This window comes from Centroberyx gerrardi, chromosome 11, assembly GCF_048128805.1.
Source record: "Centroberyx gerrardi isolate f3 chromosome 11, fCenGer3.hap1.cur.20231027, whole genome shotgun sequence".
In the NCBI taxonomy this organism is placed as follows: domain Eukaryota; kingdom Metazoa; phylum Chordata; class Actinopteri; order Beryciformes; family Berycidae; genus Centroberyx; species Centroberyx gerrardi.
In genome coordinates this window covers 22879311-22894078 of record NC_136007.1, presented here as the reverse complement: position 1 = coordinate 22894078, position 14768 = coordinate 22879311, and the positions used below count along the sequence as shown (strand labels likewise).

Below are 14768 nucleotides of genomic sequence, written 5' to 3'. Positions count from 1 at the left end.
CACGCATTTCATAATATATGTATTTAAATCAAACACAATTTAAATATATTATAGATTAAGTACACGTACATGTCAGAAAACATTAGTGGTACATAGTACCAAAAGTCTTTCTGGTTCTTTTCCACATCTCAGTAAGGCTCAAATGAAATAAAACTGTTATATTCACTGAGTACACTTTCCAGTTGAACAGTCGTCATTGAAATTGTCTTCAATGATGCATACAAAAAAAGACAACGATCACCATAAAAAAAGGACTAACGTTAATATATGGGGTAAACCAGAAATCTACATATATATTTATATATATATACAGTATATATATACAGTATATATATATAGAACATTTAGGACATGGAGTCTGGAGTTTCCATTACAGCTGTAGCACTTCAGTTCATTAGGGAGTATTTCTTCTTCTACGCTCTGTAAAGTCTAGACAAGGTGCCAGGAGGTTGCTACAGGCGGTTGGCCAGACCGGGAAGTGAATCAGGTCCTTTCCAGTTTCACTATCACATTTCCAGACGTTCTACAGTACATAAATGGCCAAGGTAAGACCAGCTGACAAAAAAAAATACTCCAGGGAGGCTGAGGAAAGCGTGTGCATATGCAAAAAACTGTACAAACGCCCCGAACTGGTGATTTTCATCCGCTTAAACCCAACTTGGCTGGCCCTTTGGAGGAGAATTTCATCTAAAAACAAGGAATGGGTATAAAAGGAGAGGATGAGGAGGGAAGGAGAGGATGTGCGATGAGGGAGCGAGGATAACTCAAGTCTTTGTGGAGTCTTCTGTAGGTCCCAAATAAGATCCTTTGTTTTAGACAGCATGGCTACAGCAGTGCAGTTATGGTGCTGACTGGACATGCTGCTCCTTAACGTCGGCCTTCTCTTCGCATCACACCGAGTCTTTTCTTCCCGAGGAGTGAGTTGTGGAGGTCTGACGCCACTCTGCAGACCCTCGGCTTCGCTTCTGCCGTTCACACGTGTACCTTCATAGTGTTATGGAGCTGGAAGGTTGGAACGATGATGTACTTCAAGTTTTCCATTAGTCCACGCGTGCACAATCACTCGCCCATGCACACGGCCAGCCAGCCACACACACACACACACACACACACACACACACACACATACAGTGATGAGGGAGGTGATAAAACGCCTTGTTCTTTCCTCAGAGTAATGCAGTTCATTGCAGGCCGAGCCCGGTGTACAGTCCATCACCGGCTTGGCCAGCGTCTGGAGGGAGCGACAGTCCTTTGGTTCCTCAGCAGGGTCATAACTGCAAGCAGACAGAGCGAACACTTTCAGAAGAGTTGTGACAGCCATTCCACAGCTGTTAACACACGTCACCAGGCCTGCACCCATATCAAGATTTCATAGTATACGAGTATCTTGGCCAAAAGTATCTCTATATACGATATTATCCCGATAATTATTAATAAGATGAAAACCTTAACATCAGTACTGTAATATGCTTCAATTACTTAAAAATGAGTTTACCATGTCAACAGCAAGACATTTCTCTTTTTCAAACACGTTTTAATGTAAGACTGTAGAACATATGTAAAATATTTATGGAAAATAGTGACTTGTTGCGTTTGCTATTCAGCTTCCCAACAAGGTGCCGGTTATCGCGGTGGTCACGGTAATAAAAATGAGCGGCGGTGTAATAACCGTTATTGTTTTTTACGGTGATATATAGTAATACCGGTTATAGTCCCGTCCCTACACGTCACTGCACAGGGAACAGACTACTACTGTTGGTCCGGGATGTTTGTCTCTACCTTGGTGGCCTTGCCGGGGCTGTCGTGGTTTGCCTGGTGGACGACATCGTTGACGATCATCTTGGCAATTTTCCACGCCATCTCCTCCTGGGCCTTAAAAGCAACAACGACAGCATGAGCCATAACCTTAATTCAAAGACTCGTAATTATATTCTTTAAAAGATCATTTTTGAGGCCTTTCTGCTTTATTAAATCATAGGCGATGGAGAGAGAGAGAGAGAGAGAGAGAGAGAGAAAGGAAAGAGGGGAGGGCATGTGAATAATGACAAGCTGAATTTGAATGAGCATTTATGAGCATTTTATCATCTTGTTGTCTCACCTCATCTGAGTTGCCTTGGACCCATTTCTTCATGGCTAGAGAGAACATGGAACCTGAGGGAGAGAGTGGAGAGAGAAGGCTGAGTGAGCAGAAGGAACCACATTAGTAAGCACAAATCATAAAGTGCAGTCTGCAATCTATAGCTTGTACCTGGAACTATATGCACTGCTCCAACTACAGGCTAATCCCACTCGCTCCATAAAAGCACTCTCAAGATGGAGTCAAGTCGAGTTAATCCTCACATATTTAAGTACTCGCTGCTTTTTTAGACTCTGCTGTGAGATATGCATAATATTTCCTTTGTTGGCATGCAGTATAAATTAGTATATATTAGATATTAGTGAGAGTCTCACTAGCTATTTGGGCCGTGGAGTCTAGTTGAAAATGAACAATGTTTAGTCTCTGACATTCCAGGTATTCTATTCTAGTCCTAGAGAAAGCGCTCTAGGACATAATAAATAATGGATTTTTTTATATTGTTATCCTTCCCTAAGATCTAAGAGTAGTGGATACTGTTTTTTTTTTTTTTTTTTGGCGGGGAAACTTCTTAAATATTTTAGAAGGCTGTGAGCTATTGGGAGAATAGAAGCAGCTACAGGATGAGACTATATTCATAGGGATTGAGTGGATGTTCTTCACTGAAATGAGAAAGAGACAGAAGAGGGGGACAAGGGAAAGGGGGCGAAGGGAAAGACTATGAGAGACTAGTGAGACAGACAGGCAGAAAAGGGGAGAGACAACTGTGTGTGCATCGTACCTTTGGATTTCTTCACATCCGGCTCTGGCTCGGCCTCCCTGATAAACTGGCCCAGCTCATTCACCTTCCCAAACGTCATCCTTCTGAGCAGAGGAGAGGAGAGTCATAAAGACAGCAGATAGAGCAAATGGGACAGTACTGAGCCTCAGGCAGCCACCGGCCATACACACACCCTATCTGTGTGTGTGTGTGTGTGTGTGTGTGTGTGTGTCACCATTCGAGAACTGCCATCTCAATGAAGGAAAGACACACACAGAGTACAGCAATGTCTTTGAAAAAGATGATTTTCTACAATTAGTTTTGTATAGCACTTGTCAAAACACACTTACAAAGCACTTAACAAGGGAGTAAACAAAAACAAAACAGATAAAATCAAGCGTAAATACAAAAGCCAATGTAGGTAAAGCAAGAAACGTGAAAGCAAAGCAGGCAACATAAAAGTAAAACATAAAGTGGGAAGTCAAGGACAATTACTAAAAGATCATTACATAAAAGGAAGTCTATGAAAGTGAGTTTTAAGAGGCGATTTAAAAGATGATACACATTTAGTCAGCCTACGCTCTTCCTGAAGGTCGTTCCAAAGTGTAGGAGCTGATGGCAATGGCTGATTTTCAGTCTGTTTACCCATTTTACAGTATAGACGCAGTAGAGAGGCAAGACTCACCCAGCATATGGCCGCTGGTACAAAGACTCTGGGTCCAGGCTGGCAACATCTACCGTTATCGCCTCATCAAAGTTTTTCAGGATCTTCACCACTGCCTTTTTGGTACCTTGCTGTAGTGAAGATAAGATACTGAAGGTTTAGCGGCATTAGAGGTAACATCATCATTTGTTTTAGCCTGTAGAGACTACCAAATGACAGCAATGACCCTTCGGCACAAACAAAAATCTGTTTTTAAGTGATCTAACGAGACGGGACAGGTCTAAATGTCAGCGGACAGAGGTGTATCCCTGGAGGGGCTGAAGACGCGGGTCGAGGGCAGGGTCACCTGAGTTTGCGAGCCCTCGTTGGAATTTGAACTTGAACGCTCGTTGTCCGCCGGCCCGCCCTGACCCGGAGTGCTGGCATTCACAAACTCGTCCGCCCGCACCGAGTTGATGAGGTCGCTCAGGTATTTGTAGTAAAGGTTACTGGACAGGAAGCCGGGCATGTAGACCTGGAGGAAGGCAAAATGAAATGAAAAACAAGACCCCACATACGTATTCTTCTGAACCCAAGTTACAAAGGTCTGTTACTGCGCTTTGTGTGCTGACATTAGTGTTCATCATCATTCTTTACTTTGGGCAGGAGCATTTTATCAGTAGTGTAATGATACAGTTTGTCAGTGATTTACAATACAAAAGCCTCAACAGGATCATATAAAGTTCAAAGGAACGGTTCAAGCAGAAAATACAGAAATTACCAATGAACAGACACAACTGTACCTACCTTATGCCATTGAACCATAAACCTAAAATATCAATTTCCTTAAACAATGTTTAAAGGGGAAAATAACTGGATTCATATTCCTATGTACTAGGGCACTGTAAGGCTGAACATTCCCTATTGTCTCACATAGTTAAAAACCTGAGCAAAGTTTCCCATAATCTGTAATAAGACACGGTTGCTCCATAGATTTCCACAGAGAATCAATTAGAAGTGACAGAAAAGCAGAAACCAGAGGGATTTTCTGGGGATCAGGGCAAGATTTATGACTCTAAATTAATGGCACGGCGATAGCAGAAAACACATTAGGGTGTAAAACCTCCAACAAACACTATGGGTCCACAAATTCTGTCTCCAATTAAGAAAAGAGGCATTCCAGCTCCAATATCTTGTTGATATCAGAGAAAATAGTCTTGTTGCTCTTCTCTTCAGCTTTAAGAGAGAACTTCATGTTCACAAATATTGTTTTGAGTGGCTCTGCCCTTTATGTCCAATTTCAATTCTAGTATTTTGTCTTTTTCGATGAATAAAGGTTAATAAAGTGAACTGGATTGGATGGTGTGTAGCTATCAGTGTATCTGACCTTCTCCATAGTTGTCCAGGCCTGTCGGAGGGGAGTGGTGAAACAGTCGGGGAGCGGCCCTCCCTCTCGGCAGATGTTGGACTCTATCTCCATCCGCACAGAGTCGCCAAAGCCCAGAGGGTTGGTGGCCTGGAGTGAGAAATACCTGGAGGGGACACAGAGCAATGAACAAGCAGTGTATACACATAACTGGAGTTAGGATGGCTATACTTCTATTTTGATTTTGTCACTTGCTTTAAGAAAAGTAATATTTTAAGACTCAATACTAGACTAAGTGACTTTTAGATCATGGCACCCTCAACTTTCAGCTCAAAACTCTTTCCTTTAACAAAATCCACTGAGGTGTCTCAGAGGACAGAAACATGTCCTACTTGTCGTAGAGGATCATGGCGTCATTCTGGGCCTCCTGGCCGTCGTACTGGCCCTTCTTCGCTGCTAGTTGGTCCTGGAAGTTGTCTGCTGCCAGCCAGAACTGGAGCACATTCACCGCCTCCTCCTTCTCCATGTACTGGGCAAATACAGATACAGATCACACAGGGCATTAAAATGAGATTCACTGTACATTATTCACTAACTCCTCAAACAGTAATCGCATCTTTATTACATTGTTTACTGTGCCAAATGTTGACTTTGACACAGCGTTAATGACTTCTGTGTCATATGTCGATATGTCAATAGGTTGGGTGATTTTACTGCGGGGCAATCACATTTATTTCTTATTATACTTTATTATAAAGTTTTGTTATGTTGTTTTTTGTGTCCCCAATTTGTTGCTGCTTTGACAATTTAATTTTCCTCCGTGATAAATAAATAAACTAACAGTCAGCATTTCCCACAGATTCTTATTTTTTTGTGGTAGTGGCAAGACAAGGGTTAGAGTCAAGCAGTGGCAAGAACTGAAGAGACACAAGAAGAGATTTTAATGTGTTATCCTATCCTAGTTATCAGTTTGGGAAATGTGTTCATGATGGGCCGCCATAAATAAATGTATGTTTTGGGAACTGCTGGACCCACTAACCTCAGAGAAGTAGAAAAGAGCCGACTCGCAGAACAAGATGTCCGCCAGGAACACAGAGCCGCTAGTCAACACTTCAATCTGGTATTTACAGAAATGATGGCTCCGCAGGAATTCACTAAAGTGCCTGGGAATTAAAGAGCAAGTGGGAGAACAGAGATAACTACACAGCTCCTGTAGACATCAAGGCGGTAAGATGACAAAGGACAGCAGTTGCACTTTAATCTTGGTATGGAAACATGGGGATGGGGGAACCTCGCTGTTGGAGCATTAACTCCTCTAGAAAATGAATAGACAGAAACTCACTGTTGCTCCAAGATGCTGAAGACTACTGACTGTGCAATGACAAAGCAGTTTGGGTCCACTAGCCCATCCTCTCCACAAATCTTAGCTGCACAGAGGAGAGACAGAAATATTCAGTGTATCATTTAAGAGGATGACTTTCAGTTTCTGTCACACCATTGTCTCAGTAATGACTGCAACCAGAGCGCAGATTAAATAGTATGGAAGTACACACATAACATAGTTACTTTATATTGTTACCTTATCTTTAATCAATTAAATCAGTCCATTAAGCCCCAAGAAAAAGCTTTAACCAGTTGGGCTTCGGTGAACATGCAGCAACATGTATTTTGTTTCTTAGAACAGAGAGTCCACAAAATGAATTATTGTAATGCTAATGGAAGATCCATATTTTACCAACGATATCGTTTCTGATCTGTTCGGTGATGGGGATGGGCCTCGCAGCGTCTGGAGAGATGTACTTGGTGAAGATGTTCACTGCATCTCTCTCTATACCTGAAGCACACAGAGACAAAGTGCTGATCATCCAGTGATCCTGCAAGACACTAGTAGAGCCAGTCATGCTGTCATTCATACAGTTATCTCTCGGTGCCAGCTGAGGCTGCCAAAGTGAAAAGTTACATAGTGCAGCTTTAACAGTCAATTCCAAGACCTATTAACATGTGTCTTGGGTGACTGGATTGTAATCGGATAGCATTTCACCACATAAAAATACAGGTGTAAATGCACCAAAGACCATCATGGATTGTAATCTGATCACCCAAATCCAGATAAAAGACACATGTTAATTCCAGGTGTAAAGAGCATTCCCAATTTTTCAGTGTAATGAAAACGACCTCCTGAATTCAACACTTCTTGAATGAAGTAAACAGTGGTAGCCCGCTGAGGAGGCATATACAAATACAAAAAAAAAAAAAAAAGATAAAAGACTGGCTCTGTCCAGCTGACTCACTCTTCATAAGTTTGTCAGAGAGGTCTCTCAGGGCGTTGTTCGACTGCAGCTTGAAGGGCGTCCCTGTCCTGGAGGGCGGCTGCCTGCTGGGGGTTTCTGCTCGGGGCGTGCCGGGTCTCTGGCCTGCCTCCGTGCTGAAGGAGTCCCGGTGCTGCAACTGCGCCGTGGGGCCCTCGCTGCTACCGTCCTGGGGGATCGGGGTGAAGGCCCCGGGCGCGTGGCGGAGGACCTCTGGGGGCTCCGCGCCGTCCGGGGAGGCGGGGACGGGCTCGGCCAGGGAGCTGTGTTTGACCGAGTTGAGGCTGTGCGCTCGCACCCGCGACCAGCTGGTGGAGCGGAAGCTCTCAGCCTCCAGCCAGAAGCGAACCAGGTGGTCGGAGCCCTGCAGCTCCATGAACTGGATGTAGTAGGGCGTCGCCACGTTGTCCCGAAGGATCTGGTCCACCGTCTTGGACAGCCGAGAGCGGGTCTCTTGGGACAGGTAGTTCACACTGGACCGCCCTGGAACACAAACACACACAAATAAAAAAATTATAATAAAAATAAAAAGTAGAGGTCAACTTAGCAGGGTATCTACATGTTTCAGAAAGCGAAATTTAAGACTTTTTAAGACCATTTTATTACTGCCTGGAATTACATTTAAGAAGAACTTCACAACCAAAATAACGAAACAAAAAGCTGCCAACAGCCTATTCCGAGTTGAACAGAACTTGTGAAACTTCTGAAACTACTAAAAGGAAGTTAAAATGATGGACAGAAGGAAATTACTTGCTTACGGACATGATGTCCAATTCTGTATGTTGAAGCTGATGAAATGAAAACAAGCTATGTTTTGAATACTGTATCAACGCTCAATGAATCATTATTAATACCTTTTCAGACTTTTCAAGGGTACATGGATAAGGTTTAGTAGAAATTGTGTTTGAAAGGCTGAGACCACTGAAGCACTCACAAATATGTATATATATATATGTGTATTTAGCAATCAAACGGTTGTACTCTACATGAGAGTAACCGCAGGACTACCATTGTGAGAGCCACAACAGAAATTTTAGCAAAACCCCTGCGTTTAGATGACAATGGTTTTCACACTGCTTTAAGTCTCAGATTACTCTCAATTTTGAATTTCAAATAACAGGATGTGCAACACATTTACTTTCACTCACGCCATTTTTCATCTCCGCTGAATGAAACCAGATGCCGACTAGGAGGAATGTAAAATGTCTGTAGATGGGAGCTGGGACATTACGTGAAAGATAAAGACTGAATTTTCTGTGTTCCATTTCCCTGTCCCATTATGACAGAAAATGTGTTTTTTTAATTTTTGCTGTATGTTTGTTTTAAAATCTGTTTTTGGAATTTATTGCTGTGTATCTGTCTAAAGGTGTCCTTACACTATGCGATTTCACAGATGATTTGGCCCAGATAAGGACTGACATATTTTCAGAATCATGCCTAGACAGCATCTGACAGTGTGTGTCTTGGCATTCATGCGTATATAATGTGAAATGGTCAGAAACTGGCATTCGTAGCAACCTTTGACAGTCAAATCGCACCTGACTCAAAGTCTAACAATGCCAGAGTATTGAAGCGGGAGCATGCGATGTTCTGCAATCAGATTCCTGCAGTGGTGTGCTATTGTACAACTTCACAATGCCTAATAAGGTGTGCTCAGCTTGGCGCTTTGAGAAGGTGTGGCAGTCACGTCACATTTCACATAGTTTTAGTCTGTGGCTTCTATCAGGAAGCTGAACTGCTGGCACAAAAAATTTAGGCACAGGGCTGACAAGACAGATGACAAACTGGGCTACGGAGCAATCTAAGCCAGAGAAAAGAAAGCTAGGCTAAAATACAGCCTAAAAACACAGAGCGAAAAATCACTTTAATATTCCAGTAGTATTCCTATAGGGACTTAGCTTAGTCTATGGTACTGTACAGTGCATTTAGAGTGACAGAAAACAAACAACCAATCAAACAGCACATTCATTGATAACGTCTACAAACATGACACTTGCTGGATCATGCATCAGAACGCACCAGCTGTAGTTAGACTGGAGCCTGGGTGGAGGCTTCATTGTGTTGTGTGATCATTGAAGACAAGATAGTGCTTCAAGTGCTGTCACAGAGTGTGAGATGCTTATCAATCACTCTCTTCCACTTTCTAGAGGATCACACAGTCTAAGGCCACTTTAATACTGCAGGAGTCACGACAACCAGGCAGCATGTGTGTCTCAATCGGATCATCAAGAGCGCCTGCCTCATTTGTATAGTCTTTCAGAGCCAATCTAAGTCTGTTATGCTTCTCCCACGTGTGATCCATCTACCCTACACGCTTTCAACCTCTACTGACTGAGACCCAGTAAATCACATGATCATGTTTACATTTTAACATTATGGTTCTCACCGCTAGTCAACTTCTACTTCGATCAGGTCGATGACTTGTAAAAATAAACTGTTGACTTGTACTAGCTGTGAGTGCTGTGTGGCTGTGGTATCAGCTCCAGGGCATGCTGCCTTGGCTGCCTATTAGCCGATACAGAAATTGACCCTTGCTGCCTCTTGAAGTCGTCCTTCTCCCTCCCTGCCTCTCCATGGTGTAAAAGCTGCTGCCCTCAAAGCGGTGGAGCGCGTCATTCAGAATTCCCATCCAGGCCTCAATGCTGCAGCACAGGTTCCTCCAGCCCAGTCTGACTCAGCCCCGGCATTCTCTGAGGACCTGCTCCTACAGGCCCTGTCACCGCTGTCATTCAACAACCCAGTAGTACTCCGCAGTCACCGCCTCACATCACGGCATTCATGAAATTCATTTGTCCGGCTAAAATATACAGAATCTAAGAAGATAGACTGCGAGGACGAAGGCGTCATTCTGAGAGGCTTTTGAAGGTTTAGGTGCTGGTCAAAAGGCCAATTGATGCATGAAGCGGTGCAAGTGCCTCGCAGGATTAACCAAGGAGTGTTTCCCGCTTGCACAAGCCAGTTGGCAGTTTAAGCCATTTCAGTGGCTGAAGAACCAGCGTTCGCTAATGTAGTCGTGTCACACTCAAGCAAGGGCACGGCACATTAATAGGAGAGACTTCTGAGAAAGCTCGTTCACCTTAACATAATTCCCATGAAATAGGGAGATACTTTCCACATTCTGTATACTTCCTCATATTTTCTCATTTGTTGTTATTTTCTTTGCCTCAGTATGTTGTGCTATAGTTATTTTGCACACCCTGCATACATGCTGTAATTCAGATATTTTCATACTTTTACTTAATATAATTCTCCTTAATACCTTTTAGTGTTGTCATTGTCAGTAGCATTATGTTTGATACCACCTCATTTGCTCTATTCTTGATTTGCTGCTGCAGCAACCCAGCTTCATTAAAGTTTCATCTAATCTAGGCCAAAAATAAATTTGCCGTCTGTAAATTTACTGTTATCAATGAAGACAATATATAGCACATGAATGCAGGCTCTGTACCGAGATCGCCAAAGTGAGCAGCCTCCATGTGGCTCGGCTGCTTCTTGAGGATGGCGGTGCGACCGCGGGCGAAGGAGTCCATGTTGGCGGAGATGGCGTTGATGGCCACATGGCTGGGCCCGGCAGCTTCCTGGATGGCATGGTGGTTCCTCAGTCCTAGTGATGGAGAGTGCGGGCTGACTGGAGCTGGAGCTGCGGGAGAGAGGATCGATTAGGCAATAAAGAAGAAAAATAAAGAAGAATTCAATGACCTCTAAAAGCAAGTCCTGGGTAGCCTGAATGTACGGCATCGGTGATACTTGTATGAAAAGGTCTTTTGACTGAAGTGGAGGTCCTTTGAAAGAGCTCCTAATTAGTGTACAGAGGCCCTAGGGGTGTGAGAGGGGTTAGAGAAGACAGACTGCTCAGTGTTTGTTTGAGTGTGTATGTGCTTCACTTAGTAGCTAGAGGTCACATTGAAAACTTAGGTCCTCGTGACAATCTAACCAGCTATGTTTAAACTTAGCAAACAGTCTACCATACAGTCTTCTTAAGCAAATCTGGGTTATTTCTATGAATCACTGACTCAAGCAAACCCAATTCTAATTGAGGTCACACACAGATACCGTCAGATATCGCTGTCTGTGGTGTTTTCAAATCAGTTGAAACAACTCCTTCAAACAAAGGCTTCCTCTATTCAACAACACTGTGTGTCACATTCATAACCCTACAGAGGTAATGCTGTACCCACCTCTATTGACTTTAGCATCTGCCACTCTCTCAGGTTCTTTGCTTTTAGCTGTGGGGGGAAAAAGGAGAGCAGCGTTGTAATTGGAGAATGTTAGAGCATTTTGATTCACAATACGGGGGGGGGGTGTTAGTGAGCAGAATATCATGAGGCATGGGAATGATGTGGTGTCTCTGTAAAGGTTAGGAAAAAAATATCTAGTTACATAATGACATAGGAACTCAAATGATACAAGTGATCGTGGATATCTAAGCTATGCAAACAAATAATTTACTGCAGGCCTACTTCCTCCCTGCTGCTGACAGATGAGGAGATAATCATTTTGTTTTGTGGAATAGTAAGCAGGACTGAGAGCATTTAGAGTCGTTGGTAAGACTTGTGACCTGGAGTTTAAAGAGATGTTCCTTTAGCCAAGCGGAGTTGACTCGCTGACAGCTTACTCACAGCCCCAGTTTATTCACAGAGCTTGATTTACACCTCAAAATCTAAGAGAGTTTGCTGATTGTCTATACAATATCTACATATCATCAGGTATCATCAACTTGAGGCAGTTGTGTGGCCGACTGAAAGAGTGAGCTAACCTTACGTGGGGAAAAAAATGCAAAATCATTAAATACTGCAATTATTAGACACCACTCCCAAACTCTGTGGCTAACAGGCTCATAGCAACTGGAAAATTAAATCTGTAGACTACAGTGGAATGGAGTGCATACCGGCAGACACTCTGGCTACCATTCATTCATTAAAGTGACTCAACACTCATATCTTTGGATTAGGCTATTACCACAAAGAACAGTTAGGCCAAAGTATAAGCTTCAAGCACTGATATCACATAATGCATTGTGAGCCTTGGATGAATGGTACAGAAGAAGCTCTATGAGAGAAGCATCTCTAACAGAGCTGTTAGTGAATGAATGGGAGAGAGTCAGGTGGCATTGATAGTAGACTGTCACAGAAAAGAGCCAAAACTTCTAAAAAGCTTGATCTCCACAAGCTTTGTTGTGCAGCCCACGGAGCTTGGTACAAAAACAACAGATGTCCCTGTTCTAAAAATATATTTCTAGGACCAACCAAGTCTGCCACAATGGATTTTCCAGTTATAAAGAACAAAAGGGATTCAGACTTCTTAACAAGATACACAGAGTATAAACCAGCTCATTCAGATAGACAGCATAGCAGCTTTGAATCAGTGAACTACCACAAGTGTCATTGGCAGTGCAAACTATACTTGTGAACATGAACAACTCCAAAAGCAGGAATTCAGAGAATCAAAACTCAATGCAATGCCATCAAGACACACTTTCTGAAGATGCTCCAGTGACATTGAATGGAGGCTGACTTTATGGACAACTAGAATGTTTACACTTTAAGGCCAAGATGAGATCTATGTAACAATAGCGCTGACAGTTCAGAAAAAATGATCCCATATTCCCAGAAAAATCACCCTGAGTTGTGTCACAGTGAGTGTACTTACATGCACACTATTATGCTGATAATATTGAGACTATTGTACTATTCTGGGCAAGACTTGAAAGTCTGCTGTACTGTATGCAGATGGAATTCTAATCCACTGCTCCATCATCTAAATGAACATCTAATTATGAATAAAAGAAAGAAGTATTATTTGCATGTACCAACTTTGCCAGTAGGTTTCAACTGTTCCTATTCCATGGAATTAATGATTTGGTAAAATGTTAAGAAAAGCAAAGAAAACTGACATTGTCTCTGAAGGACTCTCATGACTCGGTGCTCATTACCAGTATTCTCCTGTGAGTCCTGCAAGTGGCATCACAGACTACAGCCTTATAATTACGCTCTGCAATGGACCTGATACGTCAGCTGCCTTGGCCACTGTAGCCTACAGGACAAATAATTAGTCTCACTCTTGCACTCATGTATAACTTCCAGTCAGTTTAGACAGAGAAGGTATTGTGCTGATCTCCAGAATAAGCATTGGTGGTCTCAAGTTTAAATCCAGCTCATAAACACTGCCTCTCCCATCTGTCCTGTCATGTCCAGCTGTATACTATCTATCAAAAAGAAATGTTATGTTAGAAAAAAAAAAAGTCAATCTATCTACCTATGGTAAATAAGCTGGCTCTGTGAAAACGCTGCTTGTAATCTGACTGGGATGGTGTTGTAAACAAATGTAAGTATTAATTAATCTCCAAATAATGGACAGGACAGCACAGGCTAGGCAGACACAGCTGGTGCTGCCTAGGGGTATATTAGTGTATTCTGAAACACCAGCCTATTTGTGAATTTAGCAGTAAAGGAACACACTGTTACAGACCTACTGGGGGCTTGATCTACTGTTAAAATGGCAAATAATTTCTTCATCATAAATTCCTTACCTACGGTTTATATATCATGTATTCTAATTTTACCACAAACAATAGTAGCAATAGCCTAAAATCTGAGGGGGTAACCCAAACCGATGGCTGGTTATGCTGTAGTTATTGATAAGCAACGCAGCTTGCTGCAAGTCAATTAGCTCATACTACCTGTATGATCGTGATGATGAATTTCTATACAAACCCTTGACGACGCTTCTTAATGAGCGCTAGGTCCATTGTCTTTATGCCAGCTAAGGACTTAAACTGAAACTGGCAAAACCATAATCCACTCCCGCTAAATTTATCATATTCTTCTGTGCATTACGGCAATGTAAAAACGCCCAACGGACGCTAGCTGCCATTCTACAGCTCAACACTTGAGTCAAGTGTCGTCTAATCACATTAAAGATCATAGAAAGTGCTGGTTCAGTCTCTTATCCAACTGGTGTTTGACACACTTATTAGTGTACACAAATGCAATGTGTCCAATGGGAATAATTATGAATTTCGCTTTAGAGTGGATTTTAGTAGTAATAGCTAACGTTAGCTAAGGCAGGGAAGGATGGAGAGGCCACCGCTAAGCTAACCTGTCACTGACGTTAGCAGCGGCAGCAGGAAAACACATTTCCTCTGTATTAGTGCGCCCTTGGCTTTGCCGATTTGCTAGTGTCGGCATTCTCAACTGGAGTAAATCTTTTCTAGCATTACTCTTTCCTCAACCTGACTCTCTGTACTGCTAGCAAACGTTGACGTTACACCCTTACGAGGGAGCTTCCTCACCTTTCCTCTTGAAAAACGACATGACGATTTTCACTCTCTAAATGTTTCCTCAGCTCAGTGACACCATTCCGTGGATTCGCGAGTCCCTTCATTCAAATGCATCAGTTATATACACTTCTAAGGCAAAAATGGTTGATTTGCAGCCGAGTGAGGGCTGTCAAATTACAATTTTGCCCAAATCCAGAAGCAGTTCAGCGGCCATATTGTCAATAAACGTCTCACTTCCGGACCGATGCGGCAGCAGCATTGTGGGAAATGATGCGTTACCTGCTCCAGTCAGAAGAGGGCACGAGCTTCACTAGGGAAATCAATACAGCTGATAATC

At 42.8% G+C, this 14768-nt stretch overlaps 1 protein-coding gene across 2 annotated transcripts; it reads right to left on the bottom strand.

The window, feature by feature from the left end:
- Nucleotides 1-3: 3 nt before the first annotated feature.
- akap10 (A kinase (PRKA) anchor protein 10) lies at nt 4-14637 on the bottom strand. 2 transcript variants are annotated; one of them, XM_071898341.2, is made up of 15 exons: nt 14444-14637; nt 11331-11378; nt 10601-10792; nt 7135-7635; nt 6579-6677; nt 6186-6270; nt 5883-6006; nt 5236-5372; nt 4865-5009; nt 3845-4012; nt 3520-3629; nt 2856-2938; nt 2099-2151; nt 1780-1872; nt 4-1274 (listed from the first exon to the last, which is right to left on the bottom strand). In XM_071898341.2, the coding sequence occupies exons 1-15, from the start codon at nt 14463-14465 to the stop codon at nt 1269-1271; spliced, it is 1866 nt and encodes a 621-aa protein (XP_071754442.1). In that variant the 5' UTR covers nt 14466-14637; the 3' UTR covers nt 4-1268. The 2 variants fall into 2 exon arrangements, with proteins under 2 accessions (XP_071754442.1, XP_071754443.1); XM_071898342.2 differs by having other exon boundaries at nt 2856-2935.
- Nucleotides 14638-14768: the final 131 nt, after the last annotated feature.